Source organism: Anastrepha obliqua, chromosome 1 (assembly GCF_027943255.1).
Source record: "Anastrepha obliqua isolate idAnaObli1 chromosome 1, idAnaObli1_1.0, whole genome shotgun sequence".
Lineage (NCBI taxonomy): Eukaryota > Metazoa > Arthropoda > Insecta > Diptera > Tephritidae > Anastrepha > Anastrepha obliqua.
The window spans coordinates 31,081,439-31,105,522 of record NC_072892.1 but is presented as its reverse complement, the minus strand read 5'-3'; the positions used below and the strand labels follow the sequence as shown (position 1 = coordinate 31,105,522).

Below are 24,084 nucleotides of genomic sequence, written 5' to 3'. Positions count from 1 at the left end.
CAGATGCCAACTCTATTGAAAATGTGCGGAGAACTATGAAAATGCATCTTGCCGGAAAGTCAATCCATGATTTAAAGCAACTCGTGCAACACTTTGTCGACGAGCTACGCAGAAAAGCTGGTTCAAAGCATGCCGAGAAGATATCAGGCTATACTCGACAGCGATGAATACTACACTGCTACTGTGTAATTGCGACTCGTAGTTTTGTACATACTTTCAGTAAAAATATTTTAAATATATATCTTTTATACTTCATGAATAATCGCAGTTCCTTTCTTCTGACACAGACTGCCTATTTATATTACAAGTGGATGAAATAAATAGTGATTCTGGGTAAAATATTAAAAATAATGAAGATTCAAACTAACAAATTAAAAATATTTTGGTATGTGTTTCCCCATGCAACTTACCGAACTTTTGTTAGTCGTCTCGTATGAAGTATGCACGCCGGGGTACATTTGAAACATACAATTTATTTTTAATAAATTTTGCACGCTGCTACACATGTCAATAAAAAAAGTTAATCAATTATTTTACATTTATTATTTAATTTGAATTTAGAAAATAAAAGCGAACTCGAAAGACCCTGTATTGAGTAATTTCACATAATGCTCATCTTTGTAATGGCACTTAGATGTATTTGTAGAATATAATTACACACATATCGCGCTTGCGAAATTTTTGTATACCTTCTAAAAATGTCTAAAAGCTAATTCATTTTTCGTTTCCTTTTCATATTTAACATTCATCTATAACAACAACATTCACATAACACAAAACCTTATGCACCAAAAAAAAAATCGTAACTTTTAACTGGTTGTTTAATGATTGTGTTCCGAAATGCATGGCATCATGGCATATTTGCCTTCGACACATTGTGATTGTCTGCTTGGAATGCGATTTATGAATGGTCGCTGTCGTCATCGTCATCGTACTCGTACTCGTACTCGTGTAACACCTCCTTCATGCCATCGCAGGTAATCGCCGCATGTCTGAGCGTGATCTTACACGAATGGGCGTTCAAGATTCGAAAAACGTTGGCCCCCTAATAACTAATAACCATTTGTCAAATAGTAAATCGGTACCTGCACTGCATCATCACACCGGAAGCGGTACTATTTGTAAGTTACAATTAACACACACACAACCTTTAATGTTTACATAAATAGCGTTTCCAATTTAACATAATTTTATTTTTATTTTTATTTTTCACTTTACTAGCTTTGGATGTTAGCATAAAACGACAACTAAAAGTGTTTTGTTTTTTCTTTATTTCGCCTTTAGCCATGAACGCTTCGAAATCACGCAGCACTCACAGCCTTGTCACCAATACCAATACCAGCAGCAGTATCACTGGCGGTGTTAACAGCCTAAACAACAACGAGCAGGGCTTCTATCAGAACCTAAGCGTTTACCGTGCACAAAATCAAAGCCAGCCGATATTAGCTGAAAGGTAGGATTAAAATTAAATTCATTCCCAAGGCAGCCGGTTCTACGTTACCGGAATGACTCGGATTTTTCCCGACCAAGGGCTGCCGCCCCAGTAAATTAGCTCTGTCTAGTGAACAGTTTATCACATTAAAATTAAATTGTGCGATAATGGCATTGATGACCTGTGCGCCAAAGTAAATGATTACCTCACCCGTCTTTCTCGCTTTTTCACTGCGTGGAATCTACAACTTTCCTCCACTAAGTTCACGGCGACCCTTTTTGACCACCTAGACAAAGGCGGTCAAACTACAGCTCAAGGTCAAAGTTGACGACACACCAACACCGACTGTAAGCAACCCCAAAATTTTGGGAGTAACCTTCAACAGTTTGGGCACTTTCTCTGCGCACACAACCGCAATTGCTACTAAAGTCGAAACCCGCAACAAGGTCCTCAAATCGCTAGCCGGCAGTACTTGTGGCAAGAGCAAAGAAATTTTGATGGTGACATTTAAAGCAGAGGTGGTGTCCTCTCCCCTCTCCTCTGGATTTTGGCGGTAAACTCGCTATTGCTGACCCTGGAGAGAGGAGGTTGCCACGTCACTGCATACGCAGATGACCTAGCAATTGCTGTTAAAGGCAGATATCCTAGCTCCCTCATGGACATTCTGCGCTCTAACATGGCCACGCTTAGGAGCTGGACTGAGAGTAGGGGACTCGCTATAAATCCCACAAAAACTGAAATAATTCTCTTCACAAGGAAACATAGGCTTCCTATAATCTCCCCGCTGGTCTTCAAGGGTGTGGAGATTCCTTTAAGAGAGAATGTCACGTACTTAGGACTCATATTAGATAGGAAACTCACATGGAAACCTAATATTGAGGAAAGAGTAATAAAGGCCAACGTTGCATTATATACTTGCAAAAGAGCGGTCGGTATTAAATGGGGGTTAACACCTCGCGTTACTCATTGGCTATATACTTCGGTAGTTAGACCAATCTTAATATATGGAATACTTGTATGGTGGCCATCTACTCTAAAGGCGAGTTACGCTAAAATCATGAGGAAGGTCCAAAGAACAGCTCTTTTATGCATCTCTGGTGCTTTAAGGACTACTCCAAACAAAGCGCTAGATGTGCTAATCAATTTGCCTGCACTAAATCTCGTAGGGAAAAACGTGGCCGCCGCCTCGACGCTTAGACTCAAAAGTATGGCGCTATGGAAAGAACGGCGGTTTGGCCACGCCTGCATTTTGCACACTGAACAGTCACAAACAAGAAATAGACTATTCTACTCCTAGACTTACCTTCGACAAGCTCTTCAAGACAAGTATACAGTCAAGAAGGGAGTGGCAAACACCAAGGCCATGGAGAAGAGGGGAATTAAATTTTTATACAGATGGCTCCAAGCTAGACGATAAAGTTGGCTATGGAGTATTTTCGAAAGAATTAGGACTGGAACTATCCGTTCGACTACCAGACTACATCATTTTTTCTTCCACTTTTAAAAAAAAGGCGTGAGAATTGTAAATTTCCAACCATTTAAGAAAGTGCCCGTAGATAAAGATTTATTAAATATAATCTCTTGAGGAATTGCCAATGCTGCACAATTCTTAACCCGGGAAGTCCCATAACTTTTTTTGTTTTGGATTTTTGTAAAATGTTGTATACTTATGTATTTCGATCTCCTGAGCACGAAAATGAAGTCCATTTTCATTTTCCTCACTTTGATTTTCCGGAAAATGCGTAAAACTAGCGTTACCATATGGTAATCGTGGGACCTCTAGACAACATTGTTATCTTTCCATTTCACCAAACAAATACCAGTGCTTTTCATTTCAATTGATTCAGAGTAACCTCTTTCCATTGACTTGAAGTCTTTTTTATGCACAAGTGGACAGCTTGCTGGAATTCTGTTTTCTCGGATTGTCCCAGTACCATTATATCCGCATGACTTGAGATATGCCAACAGAGGATAACTAGTAAGCAGGTTATCGAAATAAAACTGGAATGATAGCGATTTCAATTCATCAGGAAAATCGTCGATCATGCTGACTAAAGGAGCGGCGCATTTTCTAAACTTTGCTTCGTACTCCAAATTCGATCGAGTATTCTTCCCCTGGTAAATTTCAAAATTCACCAAATAACCAGATGGAGTACATAGGGACCAGACTTTTTATCCAAATCGTAATGGTTTGCCCTTTATAAATTGCTTGCATCCATGTTTACCAAAATAGGATATCATACTTTCGTCGAAAGAAAGATTTTGTTCCGGATGGAAATTTTCTATCATTTTTGCTTTCAAATGATCCGTAAGAGGACGCAGTTTCCACATTTTGTCAGGATTTGGGCCGTCTTTTGAAGAAGCCTTGGAATTTTCTTCGAAGTGGAGATTTTGCAAAATCTCTTGAAAACGATTCCGACGCATGGTGTTACTGATAAGATTGTTCCGAATGTCTTCATCCTGACTCCACAAATGTTTGTAATTGGAGTGATAATTGTAGCCAGTGACAATCAATATGCCTATGAATGCTCTATGGTAAGTACGCTGACTGTTATATTTGGGTTCGGTCTATTCTGTTCCACCGAATATAACGCACTTTGTTCGCAAATATGTTCCAATAATGTGTCATCAAAAAATTTTTCAAACTGTTCGTGTGGCAGTGAATGGAGACAATCTTCGTAATTTGCGCTTGGAAAAATTGGAATTAGAGATGACGATTTCTTCTTGACCCATTCAAATACAGTTTCCTTGTTTCCTGATGGCAATGCAACGTTTGAAGGTTTCGGTTCAATTGTACGTAAGCGCTTCCTCATTGGAGATTCTGAATGATTAGCCGTTGTTTCTTCATCCTCCATCTCATTATAAGTGTCTTCAACCTCAATAACAGGCAAATCTTCTGGATTTGGTGCTGAAAAATTTTGAGTTTATAAGATTAAAATGATGGTATGCTTATACCGTCTCTAAACATGCCTCCCATATCCTCCTCTTCATCGAAACCTTGCATACGTCGCAACTTCGCAGCCACCTCTTAGCTGAGCCGGGCAAACATTATCTGGAATGCCCGCACAATCATCTTCAGCGTCATCTTCGCCAGATTCGTTGCCATCCACAGGAGGCTCGATATAAAGAGTGGTTGGAATATCACACAGTTGATTTTGATCTTCTGCTTCATCGAGTTCTTGAATGAAATCAAGCATTTCTTGCAACGATAAACCGCTGTAATTCACAAAATATCAATAAATATGATCAAAAATCTAAAAAAAAACTACACCAAACGTAACTAAAACCCTGTACCCTAGACGTCCCACGGTTACCATATGGTAACGCCTTGAGTAAAATACAAAAAAGTTACACAAAAAATCAAATTTCAAACAAAACTAAACTTGCATTTACTAGTTTATTTCATTAGCTACCAACTGATGCCATTTTTTTGGAAATATATCAAAAAAGCAAAAAGTTATTCATATACTTACCGACGTGCCATGTTAAAAAACCACAATAATTCACTTTTTTTCACCTGAGTTTGACGTCTTATAGCTTTGCTAGATGCACTAAAAATAACAAAAAACTTATGTTTTTCCGTGAGCTGCATTTATTCTGCGTGAAATACAGTTATTATTTTTTGTTTTTGTTATTTAGTTCAGACATAATACGTAAATTGCAACGGCATGTTTGCATTACCATATGGTAATCGTGGGAAGATTCGGGTTAAACAACCTTAATTCTTATACCTCATCAACTGAAACGTAATTTGCAGACATGAGGGTGCAAATTAGTTAGCTACTTGGGCAGGTGTACTTGCAAATTTATCATCCAAGATCATCGAAGCAGGTCGAAATCGAACTCGACTTCTTAGATTTTACAGAATTCGAAACTGACTTCGGATTAGCTTTGATGTTCCGTTCAGTATTAAGTTAATAGTTTTTGAAAAGCCTAAGACTTAAATTTCTTTTGCAAATGCTTGTATTTAAAAAAAAAATGACTGATTACTTGTTGGTTTAAGTTTCTTAAGGCATTTATTTTTAAGATTTTTCAATTTATTGATTTGCTTATTATGCCAACGGGTATTTTATTTTTTCGCCAGCACTACTAACGCTCTTTCCGTCTATGGTACTTAACATAAAATATTCTAATTGGTGCTCCCCCACTTGGTGTGGTGTGCATTAGCATTGCAGCTAATGATCAGCTGTAGATTCGTAAGTTAACACAAAACGACGAGCTGCTTAAACTTGCACGTGCACCTTTCTCAGCCGGCCATAAATTGATCAGTCTTCTTCTAAATCGTCCTCAAATTAATTCTAAGGGACTTTTTTTAATATTATTTCTAAAACAAATTTGTTGTAAATAATAATTGTAAATATTGTAAATTCACTTTATTTTGTATTTTTTTTTTTAATAAATTTGACTATTTTTTGACATTAACTTCTTCAATTCTTTCACTCATGCAGACCACCAGTGCCGTTACATTCTACAATGAACACATACAATGGAAATTCCTCCCACAACAGTCCGAACCCATTATTATCACCACCAAATGGAAGCACGTCAATGCATCATCCAGCGTTTGCAGCGCAACAACACCATTCATCAATAACTTCACCTTCGGGATCGAACATGCCACCCACCCGTCCAGCTTCAGCCTATTATCACAATGCCTCTAATTCCAATAGCAGCGGAGCAGCACCGACAAGCAATAATCAATTGCAACCGCATTTGGTCTCTCATCAACAGCAACAACAATTCACACACCACACGCACAACATGAGTGCAAGCAGCAGCAACTTGAATAGCGGCAATATGTCAGCAGCGGCTCTTCAACAACAATACCAGCAGCATCAGCAGCAGGCGCAACAACAACAACAACAACACTTGTCGCAAATGGCGCCACATTCTTCACTGACGATGGGAAATCGATCGAGGAGCACCCAGAATTTCAATCGAGACATGCAGAATCAGCATAGTTTGCGCATGCAACAAATGATGGCTCCCTCAATGCCGAACATCAGTAATGTATATACGCAACAGCATATGTCAGCTAGCCAGAGCATGCAGAATGTGAATATGAGCGGAGTGGACGCTGCGTTGGCGTACCAAAATGGCGCTGGAGGTGATATTTATATGCAGCAGCAACACCAGCAACAGCAACAGCAGCAGCAGCAGCAACATTCACCAGCCGGCCAGTCGCTACGCCGCAATCTGCGGCACGAGATGCTATCGCAGGGTGGCAACGAAGGCTCGCAGCCATCTCCCAATGCAATGCAACAACAGAACTTTGTATCTTTGCCACCAAAACCGGGCAACTTGCAACAAGTGTCCCCAACGAAGCAGCAGCAACAACAAACTCAACAATTACCGCCAACAGCACCGAAGCCACAGCCAAATCGTATGCAGCAGCAGCAGCAGCAACAACAATATATGCAACACCAACAACAACAGCAGCAACATCAACAACATCCAGTGTATCAGCAGCACGTCGAGGATAAGCCACCGCTGCCGCCAACGGCCACGCATCCGCTGTACAAACCGTCGCAGCAAATAACCCCCGGTATGAATTACGTTGCCAGCACATTAGATCCGCCTAAGGGTAGCTACGTGCCCATATCATCGACAGCAGCAGCAATGCAAAACCAGAAAAACTTCTTGGGTACTAATCCTTGGGAGCGTGAAGAGCGCGAAAAGGAGGTAGAAATGCGACGAGAGCATATACGCCAATGGAGAGAGCAACAAATTGCTGACCTTTCTTCCTTGCAACAGAGAACTGCCCAACAGGAAGAGCAACTGAAGACACTAATACTGGAGCGTGACTTTGAGCGACGAGCTCAGGAAGTGGAGGAGCACGAAGATGAAAGCGAACCCTCATACGAGAAAGAGAATGTGCAAGAAGTTTTGCGTCTACATACGGGAGCCATACAAACGCCGATAACGAATTTCAGACAAACAGAGATAAAAATTGCGTCTGTGCTTGATAATGTGGGCGGAGCAAACAACAGTGCTGCCGGTTCTTTAGAGGCGTCGCCTTTGTCATCGGCGCGCAACTCAGCAGCCGGCGGATCGGATGTGGCATCCGTGCAACAGCAACCGCCACCTTTGCCCAACAATCCACCGCCTGTAACGGGAGCAGCCTCGACTACAGTGATGCAACCTAAAAGTATACTGAAAAATAATCGTTATGATGGAGCCAGCGGCACCGCACCATCCTCGCCATCCAAATCGCAAAAATCGACGAGTTTCGCAGATGATCGACATTTACAAACCGAACATCCCATCTCAAGCTTGGCCAAAGACATATCACAAATGTCAATCAGTAATTCAGTCCCAACTGGCAGCTACTCGCCCACAACAGCCGCTGGAAGTTCTCCACCACAGGATGCAAATGCGGACAATTCAAGTGTTCCACCACCTCCGCCACCAGAGCGCAATAGCTCCTATCTAATCATGTCACAGCAAAAACTTCGAAACTCCTCCATCGGTCTGCTAAAGACAGCCACGAGCAATTCTGCGGATTTACTCAATCAAAACCAGAACTTAGTGAAGAAAGCGAATCTATTGAACAACAATGCCATCATAAATAATAACAACAACAGCAATAGCAGTTTGAATTCGCCCACATCATCGGCGCCGGCAACAATGAACAGCAGCATCGTCACTATGGCACAAACTGCAACATTGGAATTGTCGCCATCTGGTTTCATGGGCAACAGCAGTGTGCTTCTGCGTGACAACAAACGTGTTTCGTTCCATGACGAAGAGAACAACTACATGAGCGGCGTGCAATCGTATGGAACGAGTGGAATGGGGACGTCCTCTGACATGTATGCCACCAATGTCGACTCTCAAATGCCTCTAGATCTGGATGCCATACTCGAAGACAGAAACGTAAGTGTATTAGTGTGTTAATTTGTTTACACCCCTTTTTGGGTGTTTGGCCAAGCTCCTCCTCCTATTTGTGGCGTGCGTCTTGATGTTGTTTCACAAATGGAGGGGCCTACAGTTTTAAGCCGACTCCGAACGGCAAATATTTTTTTTTATGAGGTGCTTTTTCATAGCAGAAGTGCACCCGGAGGTTTGCCATTGTCTGCCGAGGGGTGACTGCTATTAGAAAAAAGCGTTTTCTTTATTTTGGTGTTCCACGGAAATTCGAACCTACCTTCTCCGAATTTCGAATGCTAGTTACGCACCAACCCATTCGGCAACAGCGAATTTATTTATCGCTTTCGAGAACCTCATTTATATTTGGGTAATACCGCCGGGTGCTAGTTGCTAGTGCAACGGCTGCGTAGATTCCACAAGTAAAAACTACAATTCAATTCAGAATTGAGTTTTTTTTTTTTGCACTGAAACGGGTTTTCTTAATACCTTGAAGAACACCTGCATGGGCTTTTAGCTACATTCCAAAAGTATGTCCAAAACATAAAATAAAGATCAAGTAATAGAGTTTTACCATCCGTATTAGACTTTCCTGTAGACATGATGACAATACGAGGGTCGTTTTAAAGGTCCGTGCTAAAATAAAAACTACTAAATTGTTGCGGCTTGTTTTAGGCTTATAGACTTCGTCCTACGCTGTTCTAGTTTGTTGATCTTTTCCGAAAAATAGGATTTTTTCAGGTCTAAAAAATAGGTCTTTCGTTTCTGCAATCACCACCTCGTTTGAATAAAATCATTTTTTCTCAGCCATTTCTTCAAATTGGGGAACAAATTGTAGTCCGAGGGAATCAAGTATTGGTAATAGCGTGATGTGAAACGAGTTGTAACCTTATTTCCATTAACTTCTGGACCACAACTGCTGAGACTTCAGCTGGTTGGGTTTTCGTGATAGAAAAGGAAAATCACCTCGACTTCCTCGATTCAAGCGAATACCAAACACGAAGAAATATACCGATGTGGCTGAAATTTGGGGTGTGCTTTTCCAAGAGATGCTACTAACTAAACATAGCCTCGATACGCGCCAGTAGTGCCATCTCTCTGACTTTGCACGGACTTTTTAAACGACCCTCATAGAATAACTGTGAAACCTGTACCAAAAGGACTTAGTGAATCTTTTCTCTCGTCCAGCTGCCAAACCCGGACATTTACAGAACGTCCCCACAGCTTCTGCAATGGGAATTAAATGGAAAACCCAGTTTTTTTGCGTGTGTGCTGATCGTCCAGTGGCCAGTACGCACAGTTACAAGTTTGGAAATTGAATGGCGTGGGGTCTCAAAGACTTTCTGAGTCCTCCGTCTATTGTACTGAGGCCAAAGTGTTTCCGTAATAGCGCACAAAGAAATGGAGCTCCATCTTTTCTGCGTTTTCCTGAGAAATAAGTTGTGCAATTCCCCTCTAACAACAGTCACGAGATGTCAATGATTGGGTAGAAGGTCTCTGAGACCAATTCAGTCACCTTCCTGGCAAGCTTATCAGCAATTTCATTTCCGTCTCTGTTCCTATGTCCTGGAACCCAGATCAGACAAATGTTATCTGCACATCGAAGAGATTTGATCGCAGCTTCACTATCGGAAAAATGTTAATATCTCTCTCGCTCCCACGTTCCCTTAGTCTTTTGCATGCCTACAGGATCGCAAAGTCTTCTGCCTGAAAAAAAACTAGCAGTATTCGGCAGTTTAAAGGGGATAGATGAATTGGCTGATTTAGAGAAAACTCCTGCTCTGACTCCCGATTCCATCTTGGAGCCGTCAGTTGCAGTTAAACTTTAAAGCCATTTTTCTTAGCTCCCATATTTTATACCTGCACGCTCTAGTTTTAAACCCTGTATGTTACAAGAAGTTTCAATATTTTAACCAACATTTTTCGAATTTTGCTGGGTATGTAGTTTTATAGCTCATTGAATTTTAGCTTTTTTTTGACGGCGTTTTCTTCGTCAGCGAGAAAAAAATTATCAAAAATCAACGATAACTTAAAACTTAAAATAAGATTCAATTGGCTATAAAACTGATTATACAAAAAAATTCTAAATGCTGGTTAAAAAGTAGAAAATTTTGATGAAATTTTGAAACTTTTTTGTTAAATGGTTTTTGTTGTGGTAAAACCTATATTTTTATAAAAAAAATATTATTGGTGTGCTTATAATTTTGCAACGGGTTGTATAGGAGAAGAAATCGCAGAGGTATGAATTAATAGTGGTTAGGGCAAAATATACCAACGGGCTCAGAATGACGAGAGTAGTCGAGAGACCGGACATAGTCCGTCCGTCCGTGCGCAAGATAACTAAAAACGAATTTATATATTTCAATGAAATCAAGGCAGGTTGATACTGAAAATGCCCGAAACCGGTCCATAAACACACTCATCTCGCACATAACGGTAACTTTCTAAACAGAAAAAAATCGTGCTATCTCTGTTATAAACGAAGCAAAATTACTCATATTTGGTACAAATGATGAACCAAAAAAAAAAAAATGAAATACGAGTAAAAATATAATAAATTGGAAAAATGTGGTGTGCCACGCCCTCTTTTAGTGCAAATGCGTTTAACTCGATAACGACTTATTAAAACTCGCCCAAATTTAGTACACATGTTGCTCCCCACCTCATTTAGATTTTTTCCTTGTTCACTGCTCTCGGGAGCATAGGGCCTCGAAAAGACTCTTGTCTTGCGTAGGTTTCGTTAATCTATTTGATTTCTGACAGGGTAGGTGATTAGCCTGCCGTTACCAGTCCTAAATGGTGGGAATGTCCACCTGTCGTTGCTTAGGAACAAAGCCTTCTTACTGCTTAAAGCGCCATCTGTGTTTCACACATTTCTGCCAGAAGGATCACACAGATGGTTGAGGGCTTCGCTAAATTTGGTGTGTCTGCTCTATTACCGCGGTTGCTCGCTTTCTCTTGCTGGCGTCACTGATGCAATGTGTAACTATGTGTTTTCCTTTGTTTTTCGCTTGTTTTAGCAGTCACAGTGCAAATAATGCGTAGACTGTTGTGCGGGAGTAAGAATGGAAAGGATATGTTTTTGGGTTTGAGGAATGAGAATTGTTTTTTTTTTTTAGAAACGGAAAGTAGGTGGACCCACGTAAAGCACGCTCCTCGCATTTTTCAATTTAGATTAGATTATAAATATTGTTGAAATCAGACAAAACCACGCCTACTTTTTGATATGGTAAAACTAAATTTCCATGCGCCCATCTGGTGTTACAACCTATAACTACTCGCATTGTCTATGAGTTTGTTTGACTCCAAAAAATTAACAGCCAGTCCAAATTAAATTTGACTTAAATATGGAAAAATATTTAAAGTTCGATCCGAACCGAGTTTACACTTTCTTTACTGTTATTTCTCAAGCACTGATATAAAAAATATTTTGCAGCATCGCGCACGTATGTTTGACAACTCAGTTTTGGAAGCAATGCCTACAACTCCCGATTCCGTGCTCTGGAATACCAGCGTGCAATCAACGCCTGGCGTTATTGGAGCTCAAGAAGTTTACAGGTAAATTATGATATATCTCATATATAAATACATACTAGGTTCGATAAGAAAGGGCGGTGCTACTAGCCTACATTTTTTTTTTTTAAATCAAGTATCGAGCATTGATTGAATTTTTATTTTTGGAAGATTTATTGTAAAAGCAACACAAATTAGTGAACGAATGTTGAAAATGTTTAAGGACATTTCGTCATCAATTAGTATAGTAGAAAGTTGAGTTGCTGATCTTAAAAGTGGTCGTACAAGCTTTGAAGAAGGTGCGCGTCAAGTGCGTTTTAAGGGGTTACATACGTCTAGCAGCGCCAAAAATGTGCTAAAAGAAGAACTGTTTTTGGAAGGGATAACAATAGAAATAAATATAAAAAATGTTATACATTGTTTATTAGTACTTAAACTTTATAAAAAAATGTGTTTTAATTTTTCTTTACAAAAGTGTTTTCTTTATAAAAAAAAACGTGACCCAAAGTACAATGAAAAAAAGTTGTTCGATAGTCCGCATCATTTCTCCTTGAAATGTTGAAGGATCTGTAAAAAATATAAAAAAAAAACCTTGTAAAATAAAATTGTAGTTATAGTCTATCAAACCGGATTTTTGAAATTCGAAAAAGTTTGCAATTTGCGGCATTTAAAAAAAATATGCGTTTTACGTCATAAATGTCACATTTTAATTAGGTTTATAAAATTTTTTAATAAAAATATCAAAAATCAAATCTATAGAGAAAACACTTTCGAATATTAAAAAAAACTGCATCAAAAAATATTTAAAACTGTTTGAGTTATCATGCAGACCGTGCCGGAAAAAGCAGTTTCGAGAAAAACGAGTTTAAAGTTTGAGGTACAGGAGCGCGCGGACCGCTCTCTACCTAGTTAATAGGCTGTACTCGTAGAAGCTATAATATTGGGAATTTCACAGTATATTCTTATTAATTATACTTTCGAAATATCGAAAAAATGGATATTTTGAAAATTCTGGACGTATGTAACCCCTTAAAACAGCGACAGCACCAGAAATCGTAGAGAAAATACAGGAAATCGTATTGGAAAATCGTCGAGTGAGTGAAAGTAGACTGATTTAAAAGAAGCCATAGGCATCTCAATAGGCAGTGTCAGCTACATTTTGGCTGAAGTATTGGAACAATGGAACAAAAACACATTTGAATGCGATTTTCTCGGCAACATTTAGAGCGTTTTCGAGAGGATAAAGTGGGTTTTGTGCATCGATTTATCACTATGAATAAAACTTGGGTCTATCACCACGATCCCAAATCAAGACAAGAGGCTAAGAGTCGGTTGAATCTGCTACTTCCGCTACGAAACGAGTTCGTGTCCAAAAATCAGCCCAGACGGTGTTAGCATCAATTTTTGGGATGCCAAAGAAATTTTTTTTGTGGATTACTTGCCAGCTGGTAAAACGATAAATTTTGAATATTATTGTAACCTTCTAGAGCAGCTGAAAGAAAAAAATTTTAAAAAAGAACCAGTTCGCAAACGCGAAAAACGCTATTTCATCAGAGCAATGCGCCGTGTCGCAACAGCATTTTGACAATGGCTGAAACGCATGAATTAAAGTTCGAATTGTTGGAGTGCCCAACAGACTCCCTCTCTGAAAGGTTCCCACAGCTTCTGCGATGAGGGTTAAATGGTAAACCTAGCTTTTTCGCGTGTGTGGCGATCGTCCAGTGACCGGTGCTAAGCACAGTTACGAGTTTTCACTAGCGAGTTGTGGCCCCTAGCGACTTTCATCTGTTTCCAGACCAACAAAAAAAAAGGCATGCGTGTAAGCGCTTTTCATCAAACGATGAGGCCATAACAGCTGTGGAAGCGTATTTTTCAGCCCTTCCAGATTCTCACTTCAGGGAGGGAATTCATAAATTGGAATCTCGTTGGCAGAAGTGTGTCGTTCATGTTCAGGCAGGCTATACTGAATCGTGAAGTGTATTTCAAACCATAGATTTGTGTTTTTCTTCGCGAACCGCAAAACTTATTGAAAAACCGAGTATATATGCATATGTATAACCATATTAGAAGGGCACTGATTTGATATATAGTTGTACTACCCGTATGACGCACACTGGGGATTGCGGAGATTGCGGAGAGATGCGGAAAAAGTATACATCCCAAAAAATATTTATATTTTTACTACTAACGAAGTTGTATATATTTGTGTATGAAAAGAACATGTTTAAAAACTATTTTTTAAAAAAAATTTAAAAAAACAATGTTTTTTAAAATTCATAAATTTTAATTTTTTTTTTTAGCAGCAAATATTTACGCACACGATACATGTAAGTTCATAATTCTGAATTACCCTCAAAATGTCAAAACAAAATTAAAAGTGTTTCGTTATCATTATGCACACACTAGAAAGCGTTTAGTTATTATCATTGCCAAAAAATAATCAGTGGCGCCTGGTGGCACCTGCAATTACTTAAAACTGAAAGAGACGCTATTAAGCAACACGTTGATACTAGTTTCTGACCGTAGGTAAATGTAGCTCAACTTGCAGATCCAAGAATATGAAGGAATATGATTTTTTTTTTCGTAAAATTAGTTATAAATAGATAATCAAATGCTTCACAGCCTTTGTTCTTCCGGCTAAAATATATAAAAATATCGTACCCTAAATGAAAAATAAAAAATTGGAAGTCGGCTCAAGCAAAAGGAAAAAAACCACCTTGGGCTTTGAAGTTTTTTCTTAGTCAGTTCAATACTATAAAAAAAGTATACTTTTGACATATCTATAGGGTGATCAATTAAGAGGAGTTTTTTTCATTTGCGTTTTTTTTACAGATCGCGCGCGAGTTGTGGCAAACTGTCATCGTGGATTTGTTGAACAGCGTTTGGCATTTCATCATGGAAAGACTCACACCGCAACAACGTCTACAAATTGTTCAACTGTATTATGAAAATCAGCGTTCTGTGACAAGCCACTTGCCATACAGCTCGTGAAACAATGACTTTATTGAGAAGTCATTTCGGAGAGCAGCTGATTTCACGTTTAGGACCTGTGAGTTGGCCACCAAGATCTTGTGATATCACACCTTTGGACTTTTTTCTTTGCGGATTCGTGAAGTCCAAGGTCTATGCTGATAAACCAGCTACGATTGAAGCTCTGGAAGCCAACATTACGCGTGTTATTCACGACAAACCAGTCGAGTGATTGAAAATTGGACCTTCAGAATGGACCACCTTAAGCGTAGTTGCGGCCAACATTTGAATGAAGTCATATTCAAAAAGTAAATGTCAAAGAATGTCCTTTCAAATGATAAATAAAGGTTTTGAACATAATTTACATTTTTGTTTTTTTTAACTATTGAAAAAAGCACCTCATGATTGATCACCCTATATAAAAAAAAACTGTAAGTCGGAGTTTAGTAATTCTTTTTGATGTTATTGTTGGTTCTATTCTGGAATTTAGAAATACCATTAAACATTGCGTAGGTGGTATGTTGCAAATTTGACTTTCTTCCGCTAAATCCCCAGTGTGTGACGTTCCCACGTCAGTTGGTTCTACGTAACCGGGACGACCCGGATTTATATCCGGCCAGAGACTGTCACTTCAGCAGCATTCCCAGTATATGTATGGGGAATGTTTATGCTGCTACAACAACAACAACAGTACTAATTTAATTTATACTTCTCTTAAAGGGATCCACGCCAGCGGCGACTTGCCGAGAAGCAGCAACAGCAGCAACAACGCAACACTGAAGCTGTACCAGAGAAATTATCCTTCAAAGAGAAGATGAAAATGTTCGCCTTGGAATCGGGAGATGATCATACGCCGAAAGACAAGCTGAAAATCTCAAGAGCACAAAGAGATATTGATGCTGTGCATTGACTCGTGTACTCTCACAGCAGCACCCAAGCACGCTCACACACCAACGACACTTGTACACAAAATTCTTAGAATATACTTAAGTAGCAGCAAAGTAGAAAAAAAAATAAAAAAATAAAAATTAAAAATTAAAAAAACAAAAACACAAAGGGAAACCCCATAACGAATTTGCTAAGCAAGGCAATAATGTCAAATGTAATTCATTTTATGAAAGGAAAGAAAATAGAATAAAAGTATAAGCAGAAAAAAAGAAAGCGAATGTAAATTAGAATACAATTAGAAAGAGCAAAATGTTTATTTAATTTAGCTGATTACCTTAAATACATGCACAGAACCATTTAGTAGGTACATACACATACATATAACACAAACAAAAATAATAATATTAATTCTATTGTGCATTAAGTGAAATGTGAAGTATTTTATTTGAGTTGTTGATACTAAGAAAAAGCGATTTCAATTTTATAATATTCTTTATGTGTAGATTATTAGACTTCAGAGTGAACGAATATGATGGGAAATAATGAATTTACCACTCGTAATATTTACCTACAAACTTTTATTGAAAATAGAAAACCTTCGTTAGTATTCATATTAGTAAAAATCATATTCGCTTCATCACTGAAGCTGCAAAACAAAAAGCAAAAAAAAAAAACAAAAAAAAAAAATACTATTTTTTCTTAATAAATAACTTTATTAAACAAATGGTCCAATTGCAAAACAACTTATATACACCAATTAGCTAGTGTGTCTTATTATACACAAGCATACATACATGCAAAATGTATACCTACATATACAGGCATACAAATAATACAAATATAACTGAGCGTATATTTTATATTCAATTATTGCAAATGTAGTATATTTTTCGCAGCCTTAATGTAAAACATAAATCAACAACAACAACAACAACACGAATATCATTGTAAAGACAAAAGAAAACTTGAAAACTTTAATGAAAAGAAACGAAACACAAAAGTTTCTTTACTTTTACCTATGGCTTTAATGAAGAAATCATGAATAAGGGAACAGAATATGAAATTAATTGTATGTAAAAACAAAAAAAAAAAAAAACAAAAAATAAATAAAACAACTGAAAAAAAAAATATAAATAATACATATTTTCGTAACAATGTGTAGAAATTACCATGACAAAATCGTTATCTTTAACTAAGTAATTATACAAAAAAAATGTAGAGTTTGTAGCAGCTACAATTGCATTGCATTCCATACTCGATTAATGTTATGATCAATTTGTATATGAGCCTTTTAAAGTCGACTGCAATGCAACCCAAATTGCAGTTTTCGTTTTCATGTATACAAACTTTTTATATAGACTCGTAAGTACGAAATGGTTCCATTGCGAACACACCTACGTTAATAAAACAGTAAAATAAATCAAAATATTGAATATTTCAAATTGAAAGTTTTATGTTTACTTTGTATTTAGAAGTATGTTGTAGTTCAAATGCCCAACCAAAAACAAACAAATGAAAGTTATTGAATGCCCAACCGACTGATCTATTATTAATGAATTATTAAGGCTCATTACACTTATGTATTATATATATATATATATAATGTACCCTCATACAAACTATGTAGCTGGTATGTATAACCTTTTTTATTTACACGACTGTAGAACCCAATACTTGCATGGGCATGGGGTGTGTTCGTGCCGCGCAGTAATTAAGGGGGGAGCCTGCTTTAGAGGCTTCAAAAAATCGATTTTTTCGTGGATTTTTTTTGGAAAGGAAAGAAATATTCGATTGAAACGAAACTTTCAGGTTTTATTGTTATATATTTCAACAGTTTTCTCAAATTTTTTCATTAAAATATATGTCATATTATGCCTGGTGCAAGCATTTTGCTGAGGCGCCTCGAGTGTGCATGTGTCGTGCGGCGGGAAAGGTGCAGGTCGCAATTTTCATCTTAAACCAAAAACCAAAAAAAAAATGTTATTTTAGTATAGTATAGCTTCTAGTTAAACCAAGGAAATTAACCAGAAAGTGAGAAATTCAACAATTTTTCGCTAATTAAAAAAAAATCCTTTTTTTGGAAAAACAAATTCACTTTAGATTGTTTAGTGGGTTAATCATAACTTTCTTAAGGTTTTTTAGGTTCAACTAGAAGAGATTTTAGTTCCGAATACAATCAATGTTATCTCGTTTCGATAGGACGTTTAACTTTTTCCCTATCTTTCCCGCCAATTAGGAAAAATCGTAAAAATAAAAAACCGAGAAATAATATAGCATTTCGGGCGATTCGGCCGTTCGTATATCTGCTCGACGCTTGCTCACAATTTCTTCTGTAACTCCGAAAATATTTTGAATTTGCTTCTAAAATTTTGAGGACACATTCTTGGATAGTTTGAGAAGACATTTATGCAAAAAAAAATCGATTTTTTGAAGCCTCTAAAGCAGGCACCCCCCTTAACGCAATCTTACAGGCCTTTTACTTGCTTGATACTTTGTTTCTGCTTCTTAAAGTATGTCCACTAAACATTGACAACAACTAACTTCTGGCATACGTCATTTGAAAAAAAAACAATTGAATTAAAAATTATTTTTATTTGGCACTGCAATCGGTTGGTTACATATCAAACAATGGATCACTCAATGGCATTGTCTTCAATTTTTCGTAGAGTAGAGCGATTGTCCCGATTTAAGTTTTGGACCGTGCTTATATCGATTTCTTTCAACATTCGCTTGATCAACTCTTGCTCGTTTCGTGCTTCCCAATCCTTTTTGTACACCATCCGCTTGAGAACTGCCCAGAAATTTTCTATTAGGCGTGCCTGTGGCATGTTTGGAGGATTCCCCTTTTTTGCCACAAATGGTATTTTTTGCTCAGTTAACCAATCCAATGTTTTTTTGCATAATCGCAGCTTGCAAGGACTGGCCAAAACATGATTACGTCGCTATTGTGATATTTATCGTTGAATTTCTTCAGTTTTGGCAAGCATTAATTTGGCTTTGTTTTTGTGAATCAATGGTTCTGAAACACCCTTCGAAGAAATGGCCACCAACATTAGCACCTTCAGCTGAAATTTTGATTTGCTGGCATATTTAACCTCGTTTGGTGTTGTTTCGATGTTGTCAGAGTAAAAACCGTCGTTGCCACACAATTCATGATGAGAAACTGTGAAGTACGGATTCATCATCCAAAATTATGAATTTTTCATTCGCAAAGGGTTCACGACGAAGTGCACAGCAGCAAATTGGTATTTTTTGAAGTTGTTTCGCTGTATATTTTGGTGCTTGCTCTTCTGAACGCCAGACTTTGAAATGCCAAATTTTCGTGCTAATTTGCGAGTTGATTGACCAACCTTGTTTTTGGCACTTGACAGCAGTTTTTTCGTTGTTGCGGCACTTACTTTTGGTGGACGACCCGGTATAACCTTATTTTCCGGTTCTTTTCCATTCCGGTAATCTTTCGAAATACGAAAAATAGTCGCACCGGAGATTGGTTTATCTTCAAACACCTTCAGAATTTCACTTGTACTGAGTCGTCCAAACAGATGGGCGACAGATTTACGTAAATCCAGCTTGTACGGCATTTTGAATGGAAACTTTCACATAATATGAGTTTGACAGTTAAGTAAAAGCGCACTTGGGCATGACAAGTGCATGGAGCTACATCTGGGTGTTTCTTTATGCACTCAAATATATGTCTGAAGTTAGTCTCAATGCTTAATGGACATATGTTAGCTGATAATCTGCGACAAAAGATAGATAAATAATGGACTCAAAAGTACAGGGAATAAAAAAAAACAAATTTTTTTTTTTCAAAATTAGCTTAATTCTGTTTTCTAATAGGACTATGAATAAGTTCGTGCGGTTTTTTTTCGAAATTTGAAACTTTATTGACGTAAAATGGTTACAAATTTAATATTCAAAGTATTGTCCATCGCTTACTACTACTTTTTCCCATCTTTCTGGCAATTCACGGATTCCCTTTGTGAAAAATTCGGTCGGTTTTGCCGCAATCCACGAATCGATCCATTTTTTGACTTCATCGTAATTACGGAAGTGCTGGTCAGCCAGGCCATGTTGCATCGATCGGAAGAGATAGTAATCGGATGGCGCAAGGTCTGGACTATACGGCGGGTGGGGTAGGACATCCCATTTGAGCGTTTCTAAGTATGTTTTGACCACTTGTGCAACATGTGGCCGAGCATTGTCATGTTGCAAAATAACTTTGTCGTGTCTATCAGCGTATTGCGGCCGTTTTTCTCGCAGTGCTCGGCTCAAACGCATCGATTGTCGTCGGTAGACATCCCCCGTAATCGTTTCATTCGGTTTCAGTAGCTCATAATACACAACACCCAGCTGGTCCCACCAGATACACAGCATAACCTTCAGGCCATGAATATTCTGCGCCGACGTCGATGTTGAAGCATGGCCAGGGTATCCATACGTTGCCCGACGTTTTGGATTGTCGTAATGGACCCACTTTTCATCGCCAGTCACAATTCGATGCAAAAAACCCTTTCTTTTGTGCCGTTGAAGCAGTTGTTCGCATGCCATAAAACGGCGTTCAACGTCTCTTGGCTTCAATTCATACGGCACCCAATGGCCTACCTTTCGGATCATTCCCATGGCTTTTAAACGTTTGGAAATGGTTGATTGATCAACTCCCAAAGTTTTTGCAACCTCTTCTTGCGTTTGAGCCGGATCTTGATCGAGCAATTCCTCCAATTCGGTATCCATGAACTTTGGCGGCGCACCCTCGCGTTCTTCGTCTTCCAAGCCAAAATCACCACTTTGAAAGCGTGCAAACCACTTCTGGCACGTTCGCTCAGCTAGAGCATGCTCACCATAAACTTCCACCAAGATACGATGACTTTCGGCTGCTTTTTTCTTCATATTAAAAAATTCCCCGCAAAAACACATTATTTGGCACGAAATTCGACATTTTCAAGTGTGGTAAAAATATTGTTGTTTACGCTTCAAATAAAAAACTTATACTGACGTTTGTGCCTTACGACAGTAGCTCTCCAATGAATGTTTGGAAATGTGGATCGATGGAATAATAATCAAGTTACGCCATCTGTTGTAAAACCGCAAGGAACTTATTCATAGTCCTATAATTCTAATTCTTAATTCTTTATTCTAATTTCCATCAAGAGCAACGCAATCATGCCAGCGCCACTATAACATTTCAATACTCATTTTGTAGAATGATTTATCTTTTGCCTCAAAATAGCGAATAGCCTCAGTTTTAGCGCTAACCTCTTCACTCAAGCGGCGAAATTTCTTTTCGGCGTGCATTTTTTTTTAGGTCTGCGAACAGCCAGTAGTCGCTGGGCGCCAAATCTGGCGCATACGTTGGATGTGGGAGCAATTCGCAGTTGTTCGCAGCAATTCATGTATTGGGTTGTTCGGAAAGTAATTTCGTTTTTTGTTTTTTTTTTTTGTGGATATATCGAGCTTCGGGCTTAAATCCAGGCCTTTCAGCTGGTCATAAATATGTAGTTGAATTCGATCAATTTGACCTCTCACCGATCTCACGTGTTATTATTCGCCGATTTGCATCAATTAATGCCTTTATCGCGCCTTTATCAGCTTCAACCGCCCTTCCAGAACGTGATGCATCTTCGACATCAAAATTGCCGAATCGAAATTTTGCAAACCGGTTCTGGCACTGATGTATTGTCAACACATCTTCTCCATACACATCGGTTAATATCCTTCTGGCTTGCACAGCATTTTTACCTTTTCTATAGTAAAAAAGTAAAATATAACGAAAATGCTGCTTATTGCTCTCCATATTTAAAAGGTCACCGACCAAGAACTACTGCGTAAAATCAATTGAACTTATTCACAGACAAGCCTTGCTATATCAGCTGTCAAAACATATAATGACAATGCGACTTAAGTGTGAAATTAGCTGTGAAAAAATACAATTAAATCCTCTGTCGGGAAAAAACGAAATTACTTTCCGAACAACCCAATAGTTTTGCCATTGCTTTGATTGACTCGCTAAACGGTGCGTTGTCTGGATGAAAGAAATTTCTTTCTTTGCCCAATGCAGACGTTTCTTTTCAATTTCGTCCCTCCAACATCTCAAATAGAGCTATACCTATAATATTCACTGTTGATCGTATTTCGCTTCTCAAGATGGTCGATGAATATTACAACACGCACAACCGAAAATACCGAAGCCGAATAAACTTTCCAGCCGATGGTTGTGCTTTCGGTCGCTTTGTACGAGATTCACCACTTGCTGTCCGCTCACATGACGATCGTTTTGATTCCGGAGGGAAGTGGGCGATCCATATGTGACATATTGACACAAAAATTCCGGTTTATTACGTTTAATCATGGTCAAACACTGCTGAGAATCATCATTTGTGTTTTTTTGTCAACAGTGAGCAAACGCCGTGCCCACTTTGAATAGAGGTTTCTGTCAAAGGAGACTGTCTTTTTAAGGTTAGTACTACCTAAAAAAGAGGTGAATGCAATAAAACTAGTGCCATCTATGTGTTAAGCCCGGCACTTTTCAGCCCATGTGTTATATTGTATGTTAAAAAAGAAAGAAAAAATCGAGTATGCAGTTTTATAGCCCATTGAATTGTGGTATAAAAAAGTGCAAGTTTCAAGTGGCTCAAAACTCGCGTTGATTTTTGGCATTTTTTGTTTGTTCGTTGAGAATTTTTTTGAGAGTTTTTGTTTTAGGTTTGATTTTTGTTTTAAGTTTTTTAGAATTTGTTTTCTTTTTTGATTTTTTAAGATTTTGAGAATTTTTTTCTGTTTTTTGTGAATTTTTTTTTTGTTTTTTGAGAATTTTTTTTCGTTTTTTTTTGAGATTTTTGTTTTTTGAGTATTTTTTTTGGTTTAGATTTTTTAGAACTTTTTTTTGTTTTTTAAGATTTTGTTTTTTTTTTTCAAAAAATTTTTTTTGTGTTTTGAGAATTTTTTGAGGATTTTATTTTTATTTTTGAGAATTTTGTTTGTGTTTTGAGGATTTATTGTTGAGATTTTTGTTTGTTTATTGAATATTGTTTTAGGTTTTTTAGAATTTTTTTTTAGTTTTTCAAGAAATGTTTTTCGTTTTTTGAGAATTTTTTTCTTTGAAGATTTTTTTTTGTTTTTTGAGAATTTTTTTTTCGTTTTTTGAGAATTTTTTGTTTCTTGAGAGTTTTGTTTTGAGAATTTTTTGTTTCTTGAGAGTTTTGTTTTTTGAGGTTTTTTTATTTTTTTTCTTTTTTGATTTTTTAAGATTTTGAGAATTTTTTTCTGTTTTTTGTGAATTTTTTTATTTGTGTTTTGAGAATTTTTTTCGTTTTTTTTTTGAGATTTTTTTGTTTTGTTTTTTGAGATTTTTGTTTTTTGAGTATTTTTTTTTGTTTTAGATTTTTTAGAACTTTTTTTTTTGTTTTTTAAGATTTTGTTTTTTTTCAAAATTTTTTTTTGTGTTTTGAGAATTTTTTGAGGATTTTATTTTTATTTTTGAGAATTTTATTTGTGTTTTGAGGATTTATTGTTGAGATTTTTTTTGTTTATTGAGTATTGTTTTTTAGAATTTTTTTTTTAGTTTTTCAAGAAATTTTTTTCGTTTTTTGAGAATTTTTATCTTTGACGATTTTTTTTTGTTTTTTGAGACATGTTTTTTCGTTTTTTGAAATTTTTTTGTTTCTTGAGAGTTTTGTTTTTTGAGTTTTTTTTTTTATTTTTGAGAATTTGTTTTGTTTTTTGAGGATTTTTTTTTATTTTTGAGAACTTTTTTGTTTTTTGAGATCTTTTTTTGTTTTTTTAAGAATTTTTTGTTTGATTTTTAAGATTTTTTTTGTTGATTTATTTTGTTTTGTTTTTTAAGTTTTTTTTTTTTTGTTTTTTAAGAATTTTTTTTTTGTTTTAATTTTTAAGATTTTTTTTGTTGATTGAAAAATTGTTATCTTGTTTTGTTTTTTAAGAATTTTTTTGCTGGCGGTCTTGTGCATTTTCTCCATATAATGAATACTCAATATTTCTTTATACGAGTATATAGTGTAAACCCATATACACTAGCTTAAATAACTATTGCACTTGGACTTATTGACAAGTTTTGCCAATTTATTTGTTTCTTATTTAACTTTGACAACCTTTTTATAAAAACATAGTTCATTCTCTCACAAAACCCATATACAGTTCGACAAGAATAGAAATAAAATTTAAATTTTGTCAAGAAAATGTTTTGACATACCAAAATATTCCAGTCATTTCCAGTGCTTTAACTAAAACCTTCGCTTCTTATCGAATTTGGTGAGGCTTTCAAAATTATTTCTTTCTCTTACGTAGTTACCACAACATTCATCAAAGCAAGCAAAAACAAAAATACAAAAACAAAACAAATTCTTTTTTTAGCTGTCAAGAAAGTGTTTTTACAGATTAGTATATTTGCTAGATGC

The 24,084-nt window shown here is 37.0% G+C and overlaps 1 protein-coding gene across 1 annotated transcript in view; it reads left to right on the top strand.

Annotated features, from left to right (window-relative positions):
* Positions 1–17,118, top strand: part of LOC129236227 (afadin) — a 125,117-nt gene extending 107,999 nt beyond the window's left edge. The window contains exons 17-21 of the mRNA XM_054870485.1: positions 978–1,121; positions 1,285–1,453; positions 5,881–8,308; positions 11,736–11,857; positions 15,503–17,118. Of these exons, the coding sequence (XP_054726460.1) occupies positions 978–1,121; positions 1,285–1,453; positions 5,881–8,308; positions 11,736–11,857; positions 15,503–15,692 (3,053 nt within the window). The 3' untranslated portion in view covers positions 15,693–17,118. The remainder of the gene's footprint in view (positions 1–977; positions 1,122–1,284; positions 1,454–5,880; positions 8,309–11,735; positions 11,858–15,502) is intronic.
* The last annotated feature ends 6,966 nt before the right edge of the window (positions 17,119–24,084 follow it).